The sequence below is a fragment of the Schistocerca serialis genome, chromosome 2 (assembly GCF_023864345.2).
Source record: "Schistocerca serialis cubense isolate TAMUIC-IGC-003099 chromosome 2, iqSchSeri2.2, whole genome shotgun sequence".
NCBI lineage: Eukaryota > Metazoa > Arthropoda > Insecta > Orthoptera > Acrididae > Schistocerca > Schistocerca serialis.
Genome location: NC_064639.1, coordinates 226,946,154 through 226,969,390, shown reverse-complemented (window position 1 = coordinate 226,969,390; position 23,237 = coordinate 226,946,154). Strand labels below are relative to the sequence as shown.

The 23,237-nt window shown below is 43.5% G+C and overlaps 1 protein-coding gene across 2 annotated transcripts in view; it reads right to left on the bottom strand.

The window, feature by feature from the left end:
* Positions 1 to 23,237, bottom strand: part of LOC126456977 (uncharacterized) — a 168,621-nt gene that overhangs the window by 9,389 nt on the left and 135,995 nt on the right. Inside the window, exons 6-9 of one of the 2 annotated variants that reach the window (XM_050092922.1) lie at positions 18,449 to 18,556; positions 18,051 to 18,201; positions 17,838 to 17,962; positions 11,413 to 12,971 (exon numbers count right to left, since the gene is read on the bottom strand). In XM_050092922.1, the coding sequence (XP_049948879.1) occupies positions 17,851 to 17,962; positions 18,051 to 18,201; positions 18,449 to 18,556 (371 nt within the window). In that variant the 3' untranslated portion in view covers positions 11,413 to 12,971; positions 17,838 to 17,850. Of the gene's footprint in view, positions 1 to 11,412; positions 12,972 to 17,837; positions 17,963 to 18,050; positions 18,202 to 18,448; positions 18,557 to 23,237 lie in introns of those variants that run through there. The other variant, XM_050092921.1, reaches the window with a different exon arrangement.

Sequence of the window (23,237 nt, the reverse complement as noted above, 5' to 3'; positions counted from 1 at the left end):
AATTCCCAAGGCAACAATGGAGGAGCACGGAAGTCGTCGTCATGCTGCAAGTTTGTTGGAGGCTTGACCTGTTTGATATGGACACTGTGTCACCCACATTCGAGAGCGTGAGCAACTGCTGCTGCTCATCCCATTCCTTTGGCGGACACGGATGCTGCTGGCTCCTGTCTCCTAAACGGGTGCTGAGAGCTGATCACTGCAAGCCAGCGAGTATTTCAGGTGAAACTGGGACCCGATTCCCAAGTGCAAATCTTTGATGTCAATGAGTGTACTTTGGAGAGTGATACATAGAACTGGAAGTTGCTGGTTTCCACAGGTTGACAGCTGTCCCATGTCCACAGGTCAATGGCTGCCCCATTACATAATGCTCACCACCAAATGCTTTGCACTGGTGGTACTGCAAGACAAGCGCATGCTGGCCTACTGGTGAAGAGATGCTGCTCCGTTGACCTGGCTGTGGTACGACACTTGGGAAGACAATCCTTTATTATTGTCTAATTAATGTGTTATTGTCAATTATCTTTTCTTGGTGCTCTTGAGTTTAACTAGGTCCGCATCACTGCATCCTTATAGGCACAGCTCATAATTAAAGACTCTGAGGCAGAATCACCCCAAAATATGTATTAAAATACATTCGTCAATAATGAATTACAGAAGTTAAATTACCAAGATGCATTCTGAATATTTCCTACAAGAAACTACATAATGAGAGTCAACATTTTTGGAACTGTTGATACTGAGTGATTTTATTCGAACATATAGTAGCTAGTCTCATCAATGCCTGGAAGTGCCTGTTAGCTTCTACGTAACTGACTTTGGAGCAAAACTTCTACAGAGTACAGTTCTCATGGGTCTTCCAGAGGCACAATCCCTTCAGCTTAGTCATTGTACATCACAAGCAGAAATTGTGAGATGCCATATTCCATTCTGTCCTCATTATTTGAAGCCCATATTTGGTGGGTGTTATATTGTGACTATGCATATAAACTGTTTCAAAGAACCAGTAGGGTAACAATCTCTCGAAAACACATCAGTCTTGAGATGTTTTTTTATACTTCAATGTTAGTTAATGATATACTGGCAATTAATGCCTTCATGGGATCACACAGTATAAGGCACCTACATATAGAAGTGTACGTTAGTCTAGCGAATAGACATATGGACTTACAGTGTCAAAGTTTCATGGTTCCTGTCCTCCTTTCTTCGAATATTTTTTATTAACCTTCATGTTTTCTACAAGATTCTGGTACTTCCTTATTAATTTGATAGACGTATGTTCTGTAACATTAGATATTATGTACATGCAAAAGCTCTCTCTCTCTCAGGAGGTAATTTGTTCCAGTGTGTAAACAAGAAGCCAGGGAATATGGAACTATGAACTGCGAAATCATTTTCTACATCTCTACCTGATTTGATTGCAGTTTAGTATTTACTTATCCATCCAAATTCACTACCACAGTATAAAACCACCGACATCATGGGAACATTACTGTTTTGGCATGGAAACTCATGAATGCGGCAGATTGTGCGTGTGTACACACACACACACACACACACACACACACACACAATTCCTCTACCCCCCCCTCTTGCACCACGCATAGGGAGTCCAAGGCTACTGGAGGTGGACTAGAGGGCCACGTTGGGTCTTTTAAAGTGATCACTTCCATTTCCAAATCTTCAGCCTCAGATGTGACCAACAAGTTTGTCATTGTTGCTTTAGTTTCCACTCTATTGGGATTTAATTTGTTCTTTGTGGTAATTTTTCCTTTATGGGTGGAATCATGGGAAAGTCCACGACTGACTGAACCAAATATTGCCGATGAGATTTTCTTTTGACAGTAAGGGTGGCATACTGTCAATCCTAGAGGCCCGATAAATTGATTTGGTGGTAGGTTCAGGTTTACTGGAGCCAGTTATTTGGCATGGGCAGGAGCTGGTAGCAGCTTTTACTCTTCATGTCTATGTTGACTCACTGACTAACTGTGGGCTGTTTCACGACTACTGTACACAAGGAAATGAATGATGGAGACTGCTTGGCTTCAGCATATGGCACATATTGTGTAACTTATATCTCGTATTTCTTTTTCGATCCCTGTAGATGGAACACACACTGTGCCAAGCTTGGAACAGTTAACTCAGACTGGTTGACATATGCATCCTACATTCAGCTCACGAGTTGCTTGACCACAGTTCCCACAAGGAGTATGACTATTACATCCAACAGTTGGGTGTGGGTGGCCAACTTTACGGCACTTTAAACATTGCATACCATTTGGAAAAGATGGGTGAACATTTAAGCGTAAGAAACCAGCCTTAACGCAACTGCGTAAGCCTGGTGAAGTAGAAGTTAAAATGAATGTAGGTGATCTTTACATGGCTCCATTAACTCTCTTCATCACATTCTGCACATCCTTAATACCTTTGTATGCCCATCCCTTTTGTAGGACAACGATGTATTTGTCCATTATGTCTTCACACACCACCACCCCACAGCAAGAATTTAGAGTTTTATGCATTTCAGCTATAATGGGATATTCACTACAGTTTTTGTACTTGTCCAGAAATGGTAGTTTCTATCAATGAAGTCCCATTTCGGAGTCTCTTTACTGACTACAAGCCACTTTTAATACAATCAAGACCTTTCTGTATGTAGACTGGTGACATTTTAGCAAAGGTTTCCCCCACCTTTTAACAATCACAGAAACATTTTGACATGTCTGTGTCCTGTTACTATACCTTTTCCTTATTTTTGTACAAGCATACTCAGGAGAGCTACTCTCACAGATTATCTTGTTGGGTCGGAATGCTGGATAGTGGCCCACCCATTCAATTGGGAGCAGTTTTGAAGAATTAATAGGCTCCACAGCCTGCCCTTGGGCAGCTAGGGTAACAGATGTCTACCCAGACACAGCCCAACTTGCATAGATTATTAATGTACAAAAGAGAGCGGCAGGTTACCCCGAGGTTGCACGCTAATGACTGTATCACCTCAACAGCCATTCCTCCCATTGATATGCAGCACAGCTGGAGCTCGTCTATATCTGTCTATGGCATATCACACACACCAAGCAGAATTAGATATAAAATGAATATTTTGTAATAACTGACCCATGCAGCCCCCTTGGTAAAACAAAATAGGCTGGTCACAAAATGCACTCGATGTGTTAATTGTGAAGGACGTAGAAGTATTCCAACTTAGCAAACACTGGACATCCTACTCACGAGAATTGCAAATACTGAAATATTCTATTTAATGACAATACCAGAGAAGGAAAGTTGCTACTCACCATATAGCAGAGATGCTGAGTCGCGATAGGCACAATAAAAAAAATATGTATATAATAGAGGGAAACATTCCACGTGGGAAAAATATATCTAAAAACAAAGATGATGAGACTTACCAAACAAAAGCGCTGGCAGGTCAATAGACACACAAACATACACACAAAAATCTAGCTTTCGCAACCAACGGTTGCTTCGTCAGGAAAGAGGGAAGGAGAGGGAAACACGAAAGGATGTGGGTTTTAAGGGAGAGGGTAAGGAGTCATTCCAATTCCGGGAGCGGAAAGACTTAACTTAGGGGGAAAAAAGGACAGGTATACACTCGCGCACACACACACACACACACACACACACACACACACACACACACATATCCATCCGCACATACACAGACACAAACAGACATTTGTAAAGGCAAAGAGGTTCGACAGAGATGTCAGTCGAGGCGGAAGTACAGAGGCAAAGATGTTGTTGAAAGATAGGTGAGGTATGAGCGGCGGCAAATTGAAATTAGAAATTAGCGGAGATTGAGGCCTGGCAGATAACGAGAAGAGAGGATATACTGAAGGGCAAGTTCCCATCTACGGAGTTCTGACAGGTTGGTGTTAGTGGGAAGTATCCAGATAACCCGGACGGTGTAACACTGTGCCAAGATGTGCTGGCCGTGCACCAAGGCATGTTTAGCCACAGGGTGATCCTCATTACCAACAAACACTGTCTGCCTGTGTCCATTCATGCGAATGGACAGTTTGTTGCTGGTCATTCCCACATAGAAAGCTTCACAGTGTAGGCAGGTCAGTTGGTAAATCACGTGGGTGCTTTCACACGTGGCTCTGCCTTTGATCGTGTACACCTTCCGAGTTACAGGACTGGAGTAGGTGGTGGTGGGAGGGTGCATGGGACAGGTTTTACACCGGGGGCGGTTACAAGGGTAGGAGCCAGAGGGTAGGGAAAGTGGTTTGGGGATTTCATAGGGATGAACTAAGAGGTTACGAAGGTTAGGTGGACGGCGGAAAGACACTCTTGGTGGAGTGAGGAGGATTTCATGAAGGATGGATCTCATTTCAGGGCAGGATTTGAGGAAGTCTTATCCCTGCTGGAGAGCCACATTCAGAGTCTGATCCAGTCCCGGAAAGTATCCTGTCACAAGTGGGGCACTTTTGGGGTTCTTCTGTGGGAGGTTCTGCGTTTGAGGAGATGAGGAAGTGGCTCTGGTTATTTGCTTCTGTACCAGGTCGGGAGGGTAGTTGCGGGATGCGAAAGCTGTTGTCAGGTTGTTGGTGTAATGGTTCAGGGATTCCGGACTGGAGCAGATTCGTTTGCCACGAAGACCTAGGCTGTAGGGAAGGGACCGTTTGATGTGGAATGGGTGGCAGCTGTCATAATGGAGGTACTGCTGCTTGTTGGTGGGTTTGATGTGGACGGACGTGTGAAGCTGGCCATTGGACAGGTGGAGGTCAACGTCAAGGAAAGTGGCATGGGATTTGGAGTAGGACCAGGTGAACCTGATGGAACCAAAGGAGTTGAGGTTGGAGAGGAAATTCTGGAGTTCTTCTTCACTGAGAGTTCAGATCATGAAAATGTCATCAATAAATCTGTACCAAACTTTGGGTTGGCAGGCCTGGGTAACCAAGAAGGCTTCCTCTAAGTGACCCATGAATAGGTTGGCGTATGAGGGGGCCACCCTGGTACCCATGGCTGTTCCCTTTGTTGATATGTCTGGCCTTCGAAAGTGAAGAAGTTGTGGGTCAGGATGAAGCTGGCTAAGGTAAAGAGGAAAGAGGTTTTAGGTAGGGTGGCAGGTGATCGGCGTGAAAGGTAGTGCTCCATCACAGCGAGGCCCTGGACGTGTGGAATATTTGTCTATAGGGAAGTGGCATCAATGGTTACAAGGATGATTTCCGGGGGTACTTTTTTTTTACTTTCCAGGAATTTCTGACTTCCAGCCTTGCCCCTCAATCCTTCTTAAAAAACCTTAATCCTACTCCCAACATCACCACTGCTGAAGCCCAGGCTATCTGTGCTCTGAAGGCTGACCGATCCATCGTCATTCTTCCGGCGGACAAGGGTTCCACGACCGTGGTACTTGATCGTCAGGAGTATGTGGCTGAGGGACTGCGTCAGCTTTCAGACAACACTACTTACAAAGTTCGCCAAGGTAATCCCATTCCTGATGTCCAGGCAGAGCTTCAAGGAATCCTCAGAACCTTAGGCCCCCTACAAAACCTTTCACCCGACTCCATCAACCTCCTGACCCCACCAACACCCTGCACCCCTACCTTCTTCCTAAAATTCACAAACCCAATCATCCTGGCCACCCCATTGTAGCTGGTTACCAAGCCCTCACAGAATGTATCTCTGCCTACGTAGATCAACACCTTCAACCCATTACATGCAGTCTCCCATCCTTCATCAAAGACACCAACCACTTTCTCGAACGCCTGGAATCCTTACCCAGTCTGTTACCCCCGGAAACCATCCTTGTAACCATTGATGCCACTTCCTTATACACAAATATTCCACACGTCCAGGGCCTCGCTGCGATGGAGCACTTCCTTTCACGCCGATCACCTGCCACCCTACCTAAAACCTCTTTCTTCCTTACCTTAGCCAGCTTCATCCTGACCTACAACTTCTTCACTTTCGAAGGCCAGACATACCAACAATTAAAGGGAACAGCCATGGGTACCAGGATGGCCCCCTCGTATGCCAACCTATTCATGGGTCGCTTAGAGGAAGCCTTCTTGGTTACCCAGGCCTGCCAACCCAAAGTTTGGTACAGATTTATTGATAACATTTTCATGATCTGAACTCACAGTGAAGAAGAACTCCAGAATTTCCTCTCCAACCTCAACTCCTTTGGCTCCATCAGATTCACCTGGTCCTACTCCAAATCCCATGCCACTTTCCTTGACGTTGACCTCCACCTGTCCAATGGCCAGCTTCACACATCCGTCCACATCAAACCCACCAACAATCAACAGTACCTCCATTATGACAGCTGCCACCCATTCCACATCAAACGGTCCCTTCCCTACAGCCTAGGTCTTCGTGGCAAACGAATCTGCTCCAGTCCGGAATCCCTGAACCATTACACCAACAACCTGAAAACAGCTTTCGCAGCCCGCAACTACCCTCCTGACCTGGTACAGAAGCAAATAACCAGAGCCACTTCCTCATCTCCTCAAACGCAGAACCTCCCACAGAAGAACCCCAAAAGTGCCCCACTTGTGACAGGATACTTTACGGGACTGGATCAGACTCTGAATGTGGCTCTCCAGCAGGGATACGACTTCCTCAAATCCTGCCCTGAAATGAGATCCATCCTTCATGAAATCATCCCCACTCCACCAAGAGTGTCTTTCCGCCGTCCACCTAACCTTCGTAACCTCTTAGTTCATCCCTATGAAATCCCCAAACCACTTTCCCTACCCTCTGGCTCCTACCCTTGTAACCGCCCCCGGTGTAAAACCTGTCCCATGCACCCTCCCACCACCACCTACTCCAGTCCTGTAACTCGGAAGGTGTACACGATCAAAGGCAGAGCCACGTGTGAAAGCACCCACGTGATTTACCAACTGACCTGCCTACACTGTGAAGCTTTCTATGTGGGAATGACCAGCAACAAACTGTCCATTCGCATGAATGGACACAGGCAGACAGTGTTTGTTGGTAATGAGGATCACCCTGTGGCTAAACATGCCTTGGTGCACGGCCAGCACATCTTGGCACAGTGTTACACCGTCCGGGTTATCTGGATACTTCCCACTAACACCAACCTGTCAGAACTCCGGAGATGGGAACTTGCCCTTCAGTATATCCTCTCTTCTCGTTATACGCCAGGTCTCAACCTCCGCTAATTTCAAGTTGCCGCCGCTCATACCTCACCTGTCTTTCAACAACATTTTTGCCTCTGTACTTCTGCCTAGACTGACATCTCTGTCGAAACTCTTTGCCTTTACAAATGTCTGCTTGTGTCTGTGTATGTGCGGTTGGATATGGGTGTGTGTGCGAGTGTATACCTGTCCTTTTTTCCCCCCTAAGGTAAGTCTTTCCGCTCCCGGGATTGGAATGACTCCTTACCCTCTCCCTTAAAACCCACTTCCTTTCGTCTTCCCCTCTCCTTCCCTCTTTCCTGATGAGGCAACAGTTTGTTGCGAAAGCTTGAATTTTGTGTGTATGTTTGTGTTTGTTTGTGTGTCTATCGACTTGCCAGCGCTTTTGTTCGGTAAGTCACCTCATCTTTGTTTTATATATTATATATATATACATATACAACTTGCACACACATCTGCAGTCTCAGAGATCTGAGACCGCACTGCGAACAGCAGCACCAGTACACGATGGGAGTGGCAACTGGGTGGGGGTAAGGAGGAGTCTGGGGCGGGAGGGATAGTATGGTGGGAGTGGCGGACAGTCAAGTGTTGCAGTTTAGATGGAGGGCAGGAGAAAGGTGCGGAGGGGGGAGGGGATAAGTAATGGGAAGGAGAGAAATAAAATAAATTAAAAAGACTGGGTGTGGCGGTAAAATGACGGTTGTGTAGTACTGGAATGGAAACAGGGAGGGGGCTGGATGGATGAGGACAGTGACTAACGAAGGTTGAGACCAGGAGGGTTACGGGAACATAGGATGTATTGCAGGGTAAGTTCCTACCTGCACAATTCAGAAAAGCTGGTGTTGATGGGAAAGATCCATATTGCACAGGCTGTGAAGCAGTCATTCAGATGAGGGATATCATGTTTGGCAGCATGTTCAGCAACAGGGTGGTCCACTTGTTTCTTGGCCACAGTTTGTCGGTGGCCATTCATGCGGACAGACGGCTTGTTGGTTATCATGTCTACATAGAAGCACAGAGGTTGCAGCTTAGCTTGTAAATCACATGACTGGTTTCACAGGTAGCCCTGCCTTTGATGGGATAGGTGATGTTAGTGACCAGACTGGAGTAGGTGGTGGTAGGAGGATGTATGGGACAGGTCTTGCATCTAGGTCTATTACAGCAGTATGAGCCATGAAGTAAGGAATTGGGAGCAGGGGTTGTGTAAGGATGGACGAGTATATTGTGTAGGTTCGGTGGACGGCGGAATACCACAGTAGGAGGGGTGGGAAGGATGGCAGGACACTTCCCATTTCAGGGGATGACGAGAGGTAATCAAAACCCTGGCAGAGAATATAATTCAGTTGCTGCATTCCCGGATGGTACTCAGTTACGAGGGGAATGTTCCTCTGTGGCCGGACTGTGGGACTTTGGGAGGTGGTGGGAGACTGGAAAGATAAGGCACGGGAGATTTGTTTTTGTACAAGGATGGGAGGATAATTATGGTCAGTGAAGGCTTCAGTGAAAACCTCGGTATATTTTGAGAGGGACTGCTCGTCACTGCAGATGCGATGACCACGGGTGGCTAGGCTGTATGGAAGGGACTTCTTGGTATGGAATGGGTGGCAGCTGTTGAAATGGAGGTATTGCTGGTGGTTAGTAAGTTTGATATGGACGGAGGTACTGATGTAGCCATCTCTGGGGTGAAGGTCAACATCTAGGAAGGTGGCTTGTTGGGTTGAGTAGGACCAGGTGAAGCAAATGGGGGAGAAGTTGTTGAGGTGTCCTCACCTTCAATCCAGATAGCAAAGATGTCATCAATGAATCTGAACCAGGTGAGGGGTTTAGGATTCTGGGTTTTTAGGAAGGATTCCTCTAGATGGCCCTGAATAGGTTAGCATAGGATGGTGCCATGCGGGTGCCCATAGCCATACCGTGGATTTATTTTTAGGTAATGCCTTTAAAGGAGAAGTAATTGTGGGTGAGGATATAGTTGGTCATGGAGACTAGGAAGGAGGTTGTTGGTTTGGAATCCATAGGGTGTCTGGAAAGGTAGTGTTCGACAGCAATAAGGCCCTGGGCATTAGGAATGTTAGTGTACAGGGAGGTGGCATCAATAGTGACAAGCACGGCACCGTGTGGTAAAGGGACAGGAACTGTGGAGAGTTGGTCGAGGAAATGGTTGGTATCTTTTATATAGGAGTATAGGTTCCGGATAATAGGTTGAAGGTGTTGGTCTACGAGACCAGAGATTCTCTCCGTGGCGGCACAGTAACTGGCCACAATGGGGCGTCCTGAGTGGTTGGGTTTATGGACTTTAGGAAGCATGCAGAAGGTGGGAGTGCAGGGAGTGGGAGTAGTAAGTAGAGAGATGGACTCTGGGGAGAGGTTCTGAGATGGGCCTAAGGATTTGAGTAGTGACTGGAGATCCTGCTGGATTACTGGAATGGGATCACTGTGGCATGGTTTGTAGGAGGAAGTATCTGACAGCTGATGGAATCGTCCTGCCACATAATCCTTGCAGTTCAAAACAACGGTGGTGGAGCCTTTATCAGCAGGTAGGATTATAAGGTCGGGATCAATTTTTAGATGGTGTCCTGCGGTTCTTTCTATGGATGTAAGGTTAGTTTGCATGTTGAGGGATTTGGGGAATGATGTAGAGGCAAGGTTCAAGGTTAAGAAATTCTGGAAAGTTAACAGGGGGTGGTTTGGAGGCAGTGGGGGTGGATCACGGTTGGATGGAGGAGTGAACTGAGTTAGGCAATGTTCAATATTAGTCTTTGGTTGAGTCTGATTGGTCGGGTTGGTAGCGAAAAAGTGTTTCCACTGTAGGCACCGTGAGAAGGTCTTTAACAAGTCCTGCATAACTGAATTTGGGAGCGGGGCAAAAGGTGAGGCCTTTGGAAAGGACTGATATTTCTGTGGGGCTAAGGGTTTTGGAGGAAAGGTTTGTGATTGTGTTGCGGGTCTGTTTAGGTTCTGGGTTCTGTGTGGTGGCGGGAGGGAGTTTTGGAGGGTGGGGTAAATGTAGTAGGTCTGCGAGACAGGGTTTGTCAGCTATGAGGGGACGTGGGAGAGGTTTGGAGGTGGTTGTAGAAGTGGTGGACAGTGGTACTCTGAGGTGGGAGTAGGAAGTGAGTAGGTTGGAGAGCTTTTTGAGGTGGCATTGTGCATATTGTTCAAGATCCTGCAGGGCAAGGGTTTCAATGTGTGTTATGGGTTCCAGGAATTTGGGATTGCATAGTAGGAGAATTTTGCAGATGGAGAGAAGGTACTGCAAGGAGGATTGGGGTTGGTTGATATGGTTTTGCAGGACTACGTTGATGAGGGCTAAGGATTGGCGGACTCTGAACAGGTGGAGATCATTGTGGAAGGAGAGGTGGCAACCAGAGATGGGTAATTTGATGGTAAGGCCATTAGGGGGGATTTCATGAGCCAAGCAACAACGCAGGAACAGTATGTGGGACTGGGATCTGGCTAGGAATAAGGAAACTTTACTGTATTGATGCAGGTGGAAAGAGCATGGATCCATGTTGGTGCAAAAAATCCGAAAAATAACGTAAGAAAGTAGAATTACGTCTGAAAAATTACATAAGAAAGTAGAATTACGTCCGAAAAATTACGCAAAAATATGCACAAATACTGTTCCTGCATTGTTGCTTGGCTCAACCTTCGTTAGTCACTGTCCTAGCCCATCCAGCCCCCTCCTTGTTCACATTCCAGCACTACACAGCCGTCATTTCACCGCCACACCCAGTCTTTTAATTTCTTTTATTTCTCTCCTTTCCGCTACTTACCCCCTCCACACCTTCCCTCCTGCCCTCCGTCTAAACTACAACACTTGACTGTCGGCCACTCCCACCATACTATCCCTCCCCACCCAAGCCGCCTCCTTACCCCCACCCAGTTGCCACTCCCATCATGCACTGGTGCTGCTGTTTGCAGTGTGGTCTCAGCTCGCTGAGACTGCAGATGTGTGTGCAAGTTGCGTTTGTGTGTGTGTGTGTGTGTGTGTGTGTGTGTGTGCGCTGCTGACAAAGGCCTTAATGGCCGAAAGCTGTAATTGTGTGAATCTTTTTATTGTGCCTATCGTGACTCAGCATCTCCGCTATATGGTGAGTAGCAACTTTCCTTCTCTGGTATTGTTGCATTCCATCCTGGATTTTCCATTGTTTGATTTTTACGTAATGACAGCTATATATGAATTAACAAATGAAGACATAACTGACATTTGGTTTTGCGAAACAATTACAGGTCTGGATTTTTAAATTTAGGGGAAGTAGTCATAATATGTATTGCAAACAACATATACTGTTGAAAGACATTAATCCATTACATTTTATTCACACATACATACATAAAGTTACTATACATTCTAAGTAAATGCAATTCCAAGTAACAATAACAAAAACTGCACACAATTATGTATGGTAATGTCATATAGTAGACGCTGAATCATTTGACACCTCATTAAATGAACTACCGTAAACATTGTTGTATTTCCTGATCACAGGTTATTTCTGACGAAACAAATATGTCACATAGAAATATTCAGTGTTATATTATACTGTAATTGGTAGCAAAGGAATCAAAACATTAAATATATGTTTAGTTTTTATGATAAATTCTTCAAAATTATAAAATTAACAATAAGTGTGCTAGTTTTGATTGTTATGACTGTACAAATACTTTGGCAGCTACGTTCATCAAATGAGCTCACTCCAAGTCATATTTTAATTCACTTTTGTACATAAGAAAGTACTGCTCAGGTGTTCACTAAACTTCAGCTGAAGTTCAAAATTATGCCTTCACCTTTTTACTGGAATCTCAAATCAGCGTCTACTGTAATCAAAACTCAAAAGGACATAAGTGCTGCCAAGGTATCTCATCCTCATTCATGATTTAAATAATGAACAACACAGTCGCAGGCATTCCAAAAACAGCAGTTGTAATGAACAAAACTGCTCACGTATTAATGAAGATGCAAGATCAATATTTTTTTGTTACTTCTGTAGTTTACATCTAACGACGTCTACTATGTGTCATATGATTCATTTTGATCATTTTTAAGAAGCACCACACAAAAGTATAAATTTCGATTTTTTTTTTTTTTTTTTTGGGCGATTGAACTGGTAGTATGGAAAATGTTGTTGTATGAAATGGCTGTTAGATATATTAAAATAATTTGACTACATGGCTGAATATGGGAACTGGAGGATAGCTTTTATATTAACTAGTGATTTATAGGGAGGTGGAGGGAAGAGAGCCTTCCATCTTAGTTTGAGTTTGAGGTATTTGATGTGGGAGGCAAGACTACCTGACTTACTTCGATTTGTAGGGGTGGACTGGTGCCAAGACATCCAATCTCGGGCAAAAAATCGATTTGATTACTCTCTTAAGAGCCCTCATGTGAAAGAGTAATGCACAAGACAAAAACAGCAGATGCTTCTGATTTTCTACAAGATATATATCACACAACTTTATTAATTGAAAATATTACAGTTTGTGCATCAGTACTGTCTACTTTTGTTTTCTGTTGTACAGAACGACAGTTCTTGATTGTCCTGAATGTTGGACATGTGATGTGATGAATGAGAGAGAACACTCCCTCTGTTCAGTTCCCTGCAACTGTTTTCTAGAGAGACTAAGCAGAAGATATACTAATGATATAGACAACAGTGTTCATGTTTTATTTCTTCTTCTCCATTTCCTCTTGATGTCAAAAATCTGCATTCACTTGTATATGTAGACATGTAGAGCACAGTGCTAGTATTTATTAACAATTGTCATTTATTTTCAATAGCAGACAGGAAATTTAGCATCCTCAGCTGGCAGACTGTTTCTATCACTGGCCCTTCCTGTAGCTTGGTCCTATAAACAGTGAATATTGACATTTATTATTTGCTCAGAACGAAAGTAAGAAAGAGTGGGGGTGGGGGTTTACTGTTTGCAGGTAACAGAACATTATCAATTAAGATAGATTGCTGTTCATCATCAAGGAAGTGCCGAGCAGTGAGCAGGCTACTTTTGGGGTACACACACTATTAGGGTTATCTTTTAGCTATCCATCAAAATCTCTCTTCAGAGGAATACTCTCTTTCTGTCATCTCTGTAGGCATTATGGCCCACTTGGGTGAGCAGAGATCTTGACTGGGGTGCTTAATGTGTGTACAGAAGATGCTGAGGTCGGGAAGGGGGGACAACAGGGCAGGTGTGGGAGAAGATGCTGTAGGGTTGACTGCAGGAGTGTGCAAAATCGTGGTGTGGACAGGATGGTGGGCTGCTATAATCTGCTCATCATAAGAATAAACCTGGTGTAAACATTGCACTATGTATTCTTCTGCATTTGCTGGAACCTCATTGGATTTCCATTTCAACTGCGACTGTAGCCAAGCTGTCTCAAGTACTTTCAGTACGATAATAAGGGTATGTTTTGTGCTGTGCATTACACGCACATCAACTTAGCGATAATACGGGACAACAGCGTTACCAGCGCATTTAACTTGGACAGCACTGGCCAGTCAGCTGGTACAGCTAGCCTGCAGTGACGTGGCCAGCTGCAGTTCACATGTAAAAAGAGACGAGCAGAGGAGCAATACAGCTTCGAATGTCATTTAATTTTTAAGCAGAATGAAATAATACACAGAAAATCTCACACAATACGCTCCTTAGAAAACTAGACGAAAACTGTAACACATTATTGTTTTTAGCTAACGTACTATTGTAATTAAAAACAAGAATTATGAAAATTCCTGACTTAACCACAGGATACTTTTTCTGCATAAGCTGTGTGTAACATAAGAGAGTATTGAAGGATTTCATCGTATAGTTAAATATTGAAGCCACTGAAGATAGTACTTAGTCAGTTGTCTGGTAATCTCTTAGCTCCTTCCTTATCCAAATCTGAGCAATAAATTTCAGTTCTTGGAGTATCACATGCTACGTTGATAATGAGCGTATGAACAACAGAATCCACGAAGCCAACCAGGCGCAGCATTTTCTCTTCTTCTTTTATGGCGAGCTGTTCTATATCCTGCCAGCATTTGGTAGTGATGTGTGAAAAAGCAGCATACATTAGTTCCAGTACGTCTGGCAGCTTAACAGTCTTGTTACTTCTCAGGCCAAATCCCGCAGCTTGGCTCCAGGTTGGTTCTGTTGGGCTCATATTTTAATGGTGTAGTAGCAAATGTAAGAATGCAGCATTTGTATGATGTGCTTGATGCTGTGAAAATGATTGTTTTTAATGTTTCTATGATAGTTATCTACCTCTGTGGTATAGAATGATGGACATAGCCCGAATAAAGAGGATTTGGTTTTTCATTTTTGCCCTAAAAATTAAATTGTTATGTTTTCTTAATTTAAACAACCTTTATGAGCAGTCTTTCATAAAACATCGATAATTAAGAATTTGTATTTGAAAGGGAAAAAGGAATTTCGCTTCCAATATGTAATTAGAAACAAGAAGACGTTCATTATTCATAAAAAATGACAACTAATTTTATAATTATGAGATGTAGGTATTTCAAGTTGAACAGGGGAGGGGGGAGGGGGGGAAGAAGGGGAAGAAGAAGAAGAAGATACAGGGGAGATTTGAACCAACACACGAATAACCGCACTTGGATCACATGCCATTGTGCTACCAACTGCGCTACACATTCAATGTCAGTTTAATCAACATCTACATTACATACAATGCTAGGAAAACTTCAAAGCTGATTACCTCTATAAATTTATGAAAAACATTAAGAACAGTCTATTTCTTGGCACTTTTTAACTGTGTTTCACGTATGTGTTACACTATGGAACAGAAAGCAGCCTCAGTCAATTTTATACTGCGCGTTTACAGCACGACAATCAGAGCACAACACTGCAGAGGCTGTGACTGTACACGATTTTTGAAATAAAAACTACATAGCTAAAGTGTAATTAAGAAAAACGTTGATGGCTGTTAATACATTTGAATATCTTAAAGCTTCATTTAATGTAACTTAGCAATAAGATATCTATTACATAAGTACGAACTACTTCCAAGAGCATAACAACACTAATGTACGTGTGCCACAGTTTCTGACCAACCATAGCATTTGCGTTTGTTTACATCAGGTTTATTCTTATGATGAACAGATCATAGGTGCAGCTGTCCCATCCATCCATCCACTGTCCTACACAGGCACCTGCTACCCATAAAAGGCAGTGCCACCTGTGAAAGCAACTATATAGTCTAAAAATGCACCTGCAACTACTGTGGGGCATTCTATATGGGCATGACCAGTAGCAAATGGTCTATCAGCATGAAGGGCCACCGCCAAACTGTGGCCAAGAGACAGATCAAACACCCAGTTGTCGAGCATGCCACACAAAACAGTGTACTAAACTTCAATGACTGCATCACTGCATGTGCCATCTAGATTCTTCCCACCAACACTAGTTTGCCTGAATTGTGCAGGTGGGAACTCTCCCTACAACACATTGTTCATTGGTTTAACCTCCTCGATCCCCACCTTGTTCTTACCTGCCCCCCTATCCTCTTTCTGCTACCATTCCACCTTTGCATAAGCCTGCTGTCCCCCCTAGCCCACCTGTATTATCATTTCCCCTTCTCTCCTCACTTTTTCTACGCCTGCACAACCTCCAGGTGCTGCACCTAGCAGCTCTCCATCCTGCCTGCACCATTTTCCTCTGCACTCCCACAGGTATCAGTGAGCCTGTCTGTTGCTAAATGCCTTCTCATTGTGGTGAGCAGCAATCTGTCCATTTAACATTGTTGTATACACAATATACACTCCTGGAAATGGAAAAAAGAACACATTGACACCGGTGTGTCAGACCCACCATACTTGCTCCGGACACTGCGAGAGGGCTGTACAAGCAATGATCACACGCACGGCACAGCGGACACACCAGGAACCGCGGTGTTGGCCGTCGAATGGCGCTAGCTGCGCAGCATTTGTGCACCGCCGCCGTCAGCGTCAGCTAGTTTTCCGTGGCATACGGAGCTCCATCGCAGTCTTTAACAGTGGTAGCATGCTGCGACAGCGTGGACGTGAACCGTATGTGCAGTTGACGGACTTTGAGCGAGGGCATATAGTGGGCATGCGGGAGGCCGGGTGGATGTACCGCCGAATTGCTCAACACGTGGGGCGTGAGGTCTCCACAGTACATCGATGTTGTCGCCAGTAGTCGGCGGAAGGTGCACGTGCCCGTCGACCTGGGACCGGACCGCAGCGACGCACGGATGCACGTCAAGACCGTAGGATCCTACGCAGTGCCGTAGGGGACCGCACCGCCACTTCCCAGCAAATTAGGGACACTGTTGCTCCTGGGGGTATCGACGAGGACCATTCGCAACCGTCTCCATGAAGCTGGGCTACGGTCCCGCACACCGTTAGGCCGTCTTCCGCTCGCGCCCCAACATCGTGCAGCCCGCCTCCAGTGGTGTCGCGACAGGCGTGAATGGAGGGTCGAATTTAGACGTGTCGTCTTCAGCGATGAGAGTCACTTCTGCCTTGGTGCCAATGATGGTCGTATGCGTGTTTGGCGCCGTGCAGGTGAGCGCCACAATCAGGACTGCATACGACCGAGGCACACAGGGCCAACACCCGGCATCATGGTGTGGGGAGCGATCTCCTACACTGGCCGTACACCACTGGTGATCGTCGAGGGGACACTGAATAGTGCACGGTACATCCAAACCGTCATCGAACCCATCGTTCTACCATTCCTAGACTGGCAAGGGAACTTGCTGTTCCAACAGGACAATCCACGTCCGCATGTATCCCGTGCCACCCAACGTGCTCTAGAAGGTGTAAGTCAACTACCCTGGCCAGCAAGATCTCCGGATCTGTCCCCCATTGACCATGTTTGGGACTGGATGAAGCGTCGTCGCACGCGGTCTGCACGTCCAGCACGAACGCTGGTCCAACTGAGGCGCCAGGTGGAAATGGCATGGCAAGCCGTTCCACAGGACTACATCCAGCATCTCTACGATCGTCTCCATGGGAGAATAGCAGCCTGCATTGCTGCGAAAGGTGGATATACACTGTACCAGTGCCGACATTGTGCATGCTCTGTTGCCTGTGTCTATGTGCCTGTGGTTCTGTCAGTGTGATCATGTGATGTATCTGACCCCAGGAATGTGTCAATAAAGTTTCCCCTTCCTGGGACAATGAATTCACGGTGTTCTTATTTCAATTTCCAGGAGTGTACTTTTCTATACAAAATAAGCAACTAACATTTTGGTCAAGACTGTTCTTTTATTACAAACCAGTTAGCTCATACTTGTTTCTGCGTAACGCTGCAGCTCATTGTACGTTACCTGCATAATTTACAGTCTGCCACAGCATCTTTTGGATGGAAAAGTGCTTTAGCTAAAAAACTGAACTATGCTTGACGTTTACCCTTATTTATCAGATTATTGTTAACCCCAGCAAACTACACAGCTAACTGGTGTCAATTTAATACAAATTTCTCACACAACTTCCAACCTTTCAGCTAAAACATCCCCCAACTTGATATTATGCACAAAATAACATTATGTGTAACTGAACAATGGAAGTGGCAAACAAATGCCTGACCAAAACTGCAGCACTGAATTTTGAACCATATTGCAGATCTTTTGTTTGTACAGTGTATTAAAATTCATTCCACTCTACTTTAAAAGTATACATACATACATACATACAGACAAATGTCACCAATGACCTAAATTGGCTAATTTACATTGTATCATCTACTAACCTGCAGTGTCCAATTAAAACCCAATTTTGTTCAATTGGGAATCTTGATCTTGATGCATTAGACATAACTGGAGGGAAAGTGCCCTGAAGTAACTGCTCACTACTGAAGGCAGGCTGGAACAGCAACTGCAAAATTTTTAAGAGCATTGTTACTTTTCCCAAGTACACAATTCAGTGGGCAGTACTTCATGTTGTCAAGTAAAATTGAACTTACTCCTTGATAAGACTTCTCAGCTGCACAACTGTTGACACACAAGAATCAAGATTTTGTGCTGCATACTTTTGACCACCTTCATGGGGTTTCATAAGAGAAATTATTTCATTGCGAACATTTGATAGTTCGTCAATAATGGAGAGAAATTCATCTGCAAAGTAAGCGAATTTTATCTCAAGGTTGCTTGCATGCTAACAACACTGAAATATTTAAGTATGAGAGACAGAGGAAGCAGGCAGGGGGGGACGGACGGACACACACACACACACACACACACACACACACACACACACACACACACACACACACGAGAGAGAGAGAGAGAGAGAGAGAGAGAGAGAGAGAGAGAGAGAGGGGGGGGGGGGCTAATTTTTAAGCTCAACAACATAAAATGTTACCTCTTGATGCATCTGTCACTTTCAGGACTGTTAATGGCACCTGCCCACTTGCAATTTTCATATCTAGATTTACTTTTTTTAACATTGTCTGCAACTGATACGTATCATCTGAAAACAAAAAAGTCAGGTCACTGTAATACTTAGTGTTTGACAATTTTAAGCTATAATCCAATACAAAAGTAACAAGACATAAGTATTAACCTCAATTTTCTCACAAATGCACAGAAATGCAATGGTATTTCTAATTACAGAGATTTATAGCTTATGATTTTTGAGAGAGAGAGAAAGCTGTCTCCTTGCTAGAAGTAAAGGATTCCTTATATCACATAAACATATTACATCACAAGGATAGCCAACCATAACTCTTTCTTGTGGTATTACTGACAAAGCAGTTAAACTCTGAAATAAACATCCTTGACTGGTATTATTTAATGAGCTATATGACAATTCGGTCATCAATATTAGAACTGTTATGGAGAAATATTACAATTTAATTGCCAAAGAATAAACAATGTATTACTCTACGTTGAAGTGACAGATTTTACGACATGTGTTTGTTTCACTTCAGACAATATTAATTTTTTGCAATTTTCAGCAATTCTTTCCCATCCAGTGTTAAAAATGTTTTAAATATATTCTGATGAGAACATCACATTCTTATCAGAAAATATACTTGTATGACACTACTGACATAGTACTGTTTAATGATATTGTGTGCAAAACACCTCACACTTATGTACTGTGGATTAAATAGAAACTCTAGTTATGTGAGACTTATGCAAATGTAATTTGGGTCAGGAAGGAGAGGGAGGGGTTGTCAGCAGATAGGTTATCAGTGCATTAGTAGAAACAATTGTCAAAATAAAATAGCATAAAAAAAGGATGCACTCTTCTCCAATCTCAATCACGGTTATCCACAGAACTGCACTAGTTGACATCCTGTTAGATAGTGTATAAATGAGCAGATGTTTTAAAACTTTTAATTAAAACAAGTCACATAAGAGGAAGGCTGAAATAAATACACAAGGACACGTGACTGGCTGACCACTTACAAAAGAACACGGACAAGCTACACATTCTGAGGACAGATTAAAAACCTCTCCCTAAAAGTTTAAGGAACAAATCATAAATTTTGCACCCTTCCAGTCTTACCACATTCATTTGACTGTCAGCTGAAGTAGAGCAAATCTGTCAGCAAATAAGCTGTTGCCCTCTTTGTCTGAATATATGAGGGTTGAATGAAAAGTAACGCCTCCACCTTTGTTAATTGGATTTGGATGGGAATATTTTAATAAATCAAACACATAATAATCCTTAGAATGTGATCTCCAGTTACCAATGTTCACTTTTCCACATAATCATCAGACAACTGGATATATTTCTGCCAACTATGTGCAAGTTTTCTGAAGCCGCCAAGGAAGAAGTCAACACACTGTTTCCGCAACCACAGTCTCTCAGTTACCTCAACGTCTTCTGACATCAGATGCATAATGATGTCCTCGCAGATCGTCTTTCATTGTCGGGAACAGATGGAAGTCAGAGGGTGCTAAATCTGGACTGTATGGAGGATGCCGTACGGTGGTGAGGTTGTGTCTCAAGTTCTGCTGTGGTGGCACATGAAGCGTGTGGTTTGCCAAGCAAAGCAATAACGTCACCCACACGTTATTGTGAAATGCCAATTGTGCTTGAAATTTCTCTCTGAGTTATACGACAATCATCCTGAATCAATCTGTCAACATTTTGCTTATGAAACTCGGTGGTTGCTGTCACTGGACGTTCAACTCTGTTTATCACGCAGGTCAGACGTTCCTGCTTCAACATCTTTAAACTTACTTGCCCAATGACGCACAGTACTCACATCAAAACTGTCCCCATAAACTGCTTTCATTCTCTGATGACTCTCTTTTGGGGTGACACCCTCTGCTCTCAAGAATTCAATGACTGCACATTGCTTAAATCACACTGATCGACTGTCTGCGCAGGGTTCCATACTTTACACTGTAACAACAGAATTGTTCAATGCTAAGGCTTCCTGCCAACTGAAGCTATAGAGAAGAGGCTACTGAACAAGCCAGTACTTGCCGCATACCAATGCTGCCACCTATTCAAGACTTACTAAGTTGGAAGCATTACTTTTCAGTCAAACCTCATAAAAAAATATGTCGTGCAGTGATCTATGCCAAGCCTGTACTCAACAAACAAATCTTGAGCTCTTTGAGGTGCGCCCCCCCCCCCCCCCTTTGGCTGGCACAAGCAGCGCGGCAGGTAGGGGGGTGGGACAGGTTCACGTAACTTGTCAAATGCCAAATGCTACAGACAGAGCGAGTATTACCTCCTATGAGATTTGCATGACTTTTAGGAACATAATTGTTGACTACCAATTGCTTATCTGTTTGCTGTGTGTTTCACAAGGACATCAATATATGGTGAAGAAAACAGACAACTTTACTGATGATGCCCAACATAAAAAGGAAGAAATGTTAGGGTTTAAAATCCCATCAACATGGTCATTTGAGACAGAGCACAAACTTGGAATGTTTCCAAGGATGGGGAAGGAAATTGACCATGCCTATTCAAAGGAACAATCCTGGCTTTTTCCTGGAGTGATTTACAGAAAAAATGGAAAATCGAAAGCTTCAAGGCCAGATGTGGATTTGAGCCATTGTCCTCCAGAATGCAAGTCCAATGTGCTGACCACTGTGTCACCTTGCCTGGTACACCCAACATAGTCCTACAAGCACGTACTAATTTTATCTTCAACTTCTGTAAAACAGCACATACAAACATCTACAATTTGTCATTGATTTAAGTGACAGCAATACTTTTCTATAATGATGCTAACACCAACTGTAAAACAACTTTAAGTTATGTAGCTGTTACTTGTGACCTACACAGGGTTAGGTACAAGTGATCTCGTTGCGTTGAATATCTCCTTCTTATTATGGTATTTCATTTATATGTGTGTGCAAAAATTTTGGAAACACATAATTTTTCACTCAAATATACTGAAACTCTTGTTATGGAAGTACAGACAGACTGAACCATTTCTTTTGAACAATTCCCTAATATCAGCACCCTTGCTAGAACTGTCAGACAAATGTCATTAAAATAATATAAATTTAAAATGGGCAAAACAATGAAGTTTAATAAGTGAATTCACTCATTTACTTACTCATCCTCAAATGCAGTCACATACTGTACAACACTTAGTGACAATAATTGAAAATTGACAGGGCTAGTTTGCGTGAGCCACCCACCCTTGTGAAACAACACAGTATTTTCTCCAACAATTTAAGAACTGTTTAAAAATAAAATACCTTAATAGTTGCACCACTTATGTCCCTCCACCTGCTAGGACAAATAGGAAGATCAGCTAGTAAATTGGATACTGCCCTTGTCATGATATGAAACATATTCTGCTAAAATGTTGCATAATAAGTTTTACCAGCCGCAACTTCTTTTCCATTACTTCCTGGTACTCATCCTCCCAATGGTATATAAGTGTGTGAAGAGTGAGGGTGCTGCTTTTAGATGGCTTTCAACAATGCTATACTACGTACAGTGTGTGCAGGGCCCTTTGGCTGTTGTGTTCTCTAGTAGCTCATAGCAACAAGTTCCCATATGCATTTGTATCCAGCAGAATATTATCGCCTTCAGCAGGTAAAGTACGAAAAGGGTGTCTTGGATGAATATGAAAAATTACCTTGCTGGGTAAATGCTCTATGTGGCATGTAGTGGATTCAGGGAGCAAGAGCAGAGGATGAATTCTGTAGCTCGAATATGTTTGATAGAATTTGGTTCAGTGGTAAGACACTCGGAAAATGCAATCACTCTACAAAGGAGAATGTTCACAAAATACTCCTGTGGCTGAGTGCAGAGTATTACTGAGGTCTGAGAGATCCATAACAGGACCACCAAGAGATATTCAAAGTATTCAAAGAAGGGCAGCACAAACGCATGTTTAACTCTTGGGGGTGTGTTACTGAAATGCATTTAAGATGCCATTCTTCCTGTGCTCCACACGGAAACAGCATGGCTAGAAACTAATATGTGGTAAAATGAGAAACACCCTCAGTCATGCACTTCACAGTAATTAGTAAAGTACTGATTTAGATGATGATTAATGATTATCTTTGGATATACTAGTCTTGCTGGTCCTTATACCTCATATCCATAATCCAGTTGAGATAGCACAAATGCTTTACAGGACTGAAGCAATGATGTCCAATACTTCTATGTTGAGTGCCTTAATTCTTCCGGCCTTCAGGTGCCTTATATGTGGTAGTCAAGTGAACTTGTCATCAATTGACTCCCTCATTTGCGATAAATGTAAATATGCCTTGAACAGTGGACATCTATACAGACATACTTGCCTAAGGAAAAGTAAAGTCTTCTTTTCATTGTCAATTGTACTAACCTTCTGAAGATGAGTTGCAGCTGGCAAATAACAGTCATAAGAGCACTGAACTGCTCTCCTCTCTTTACCAAGGATATTGTGATGGAAATATATGTAACATTCACATGCAGCAATTTCTGCAGTAAGGCCACGGTCATTTCTATCTTCACTGTTGACTGGACTCAGCTCATTCATGTACCAAAGATTCAGATCAAGGCTTATTGTCAATGCTCTTAGTGCAATTGGATTCGCAGCTTCATATATGGAAGCTTCCCTTTTGAGACGTCCTCGACTGTATGACCTGATTCATCCAGCTCATCTCTAGTAACATTGCTTTTAACATCTGCAAGACTGACTGGTTGAATACTTTCCATTACATGGGAGGAATCATGG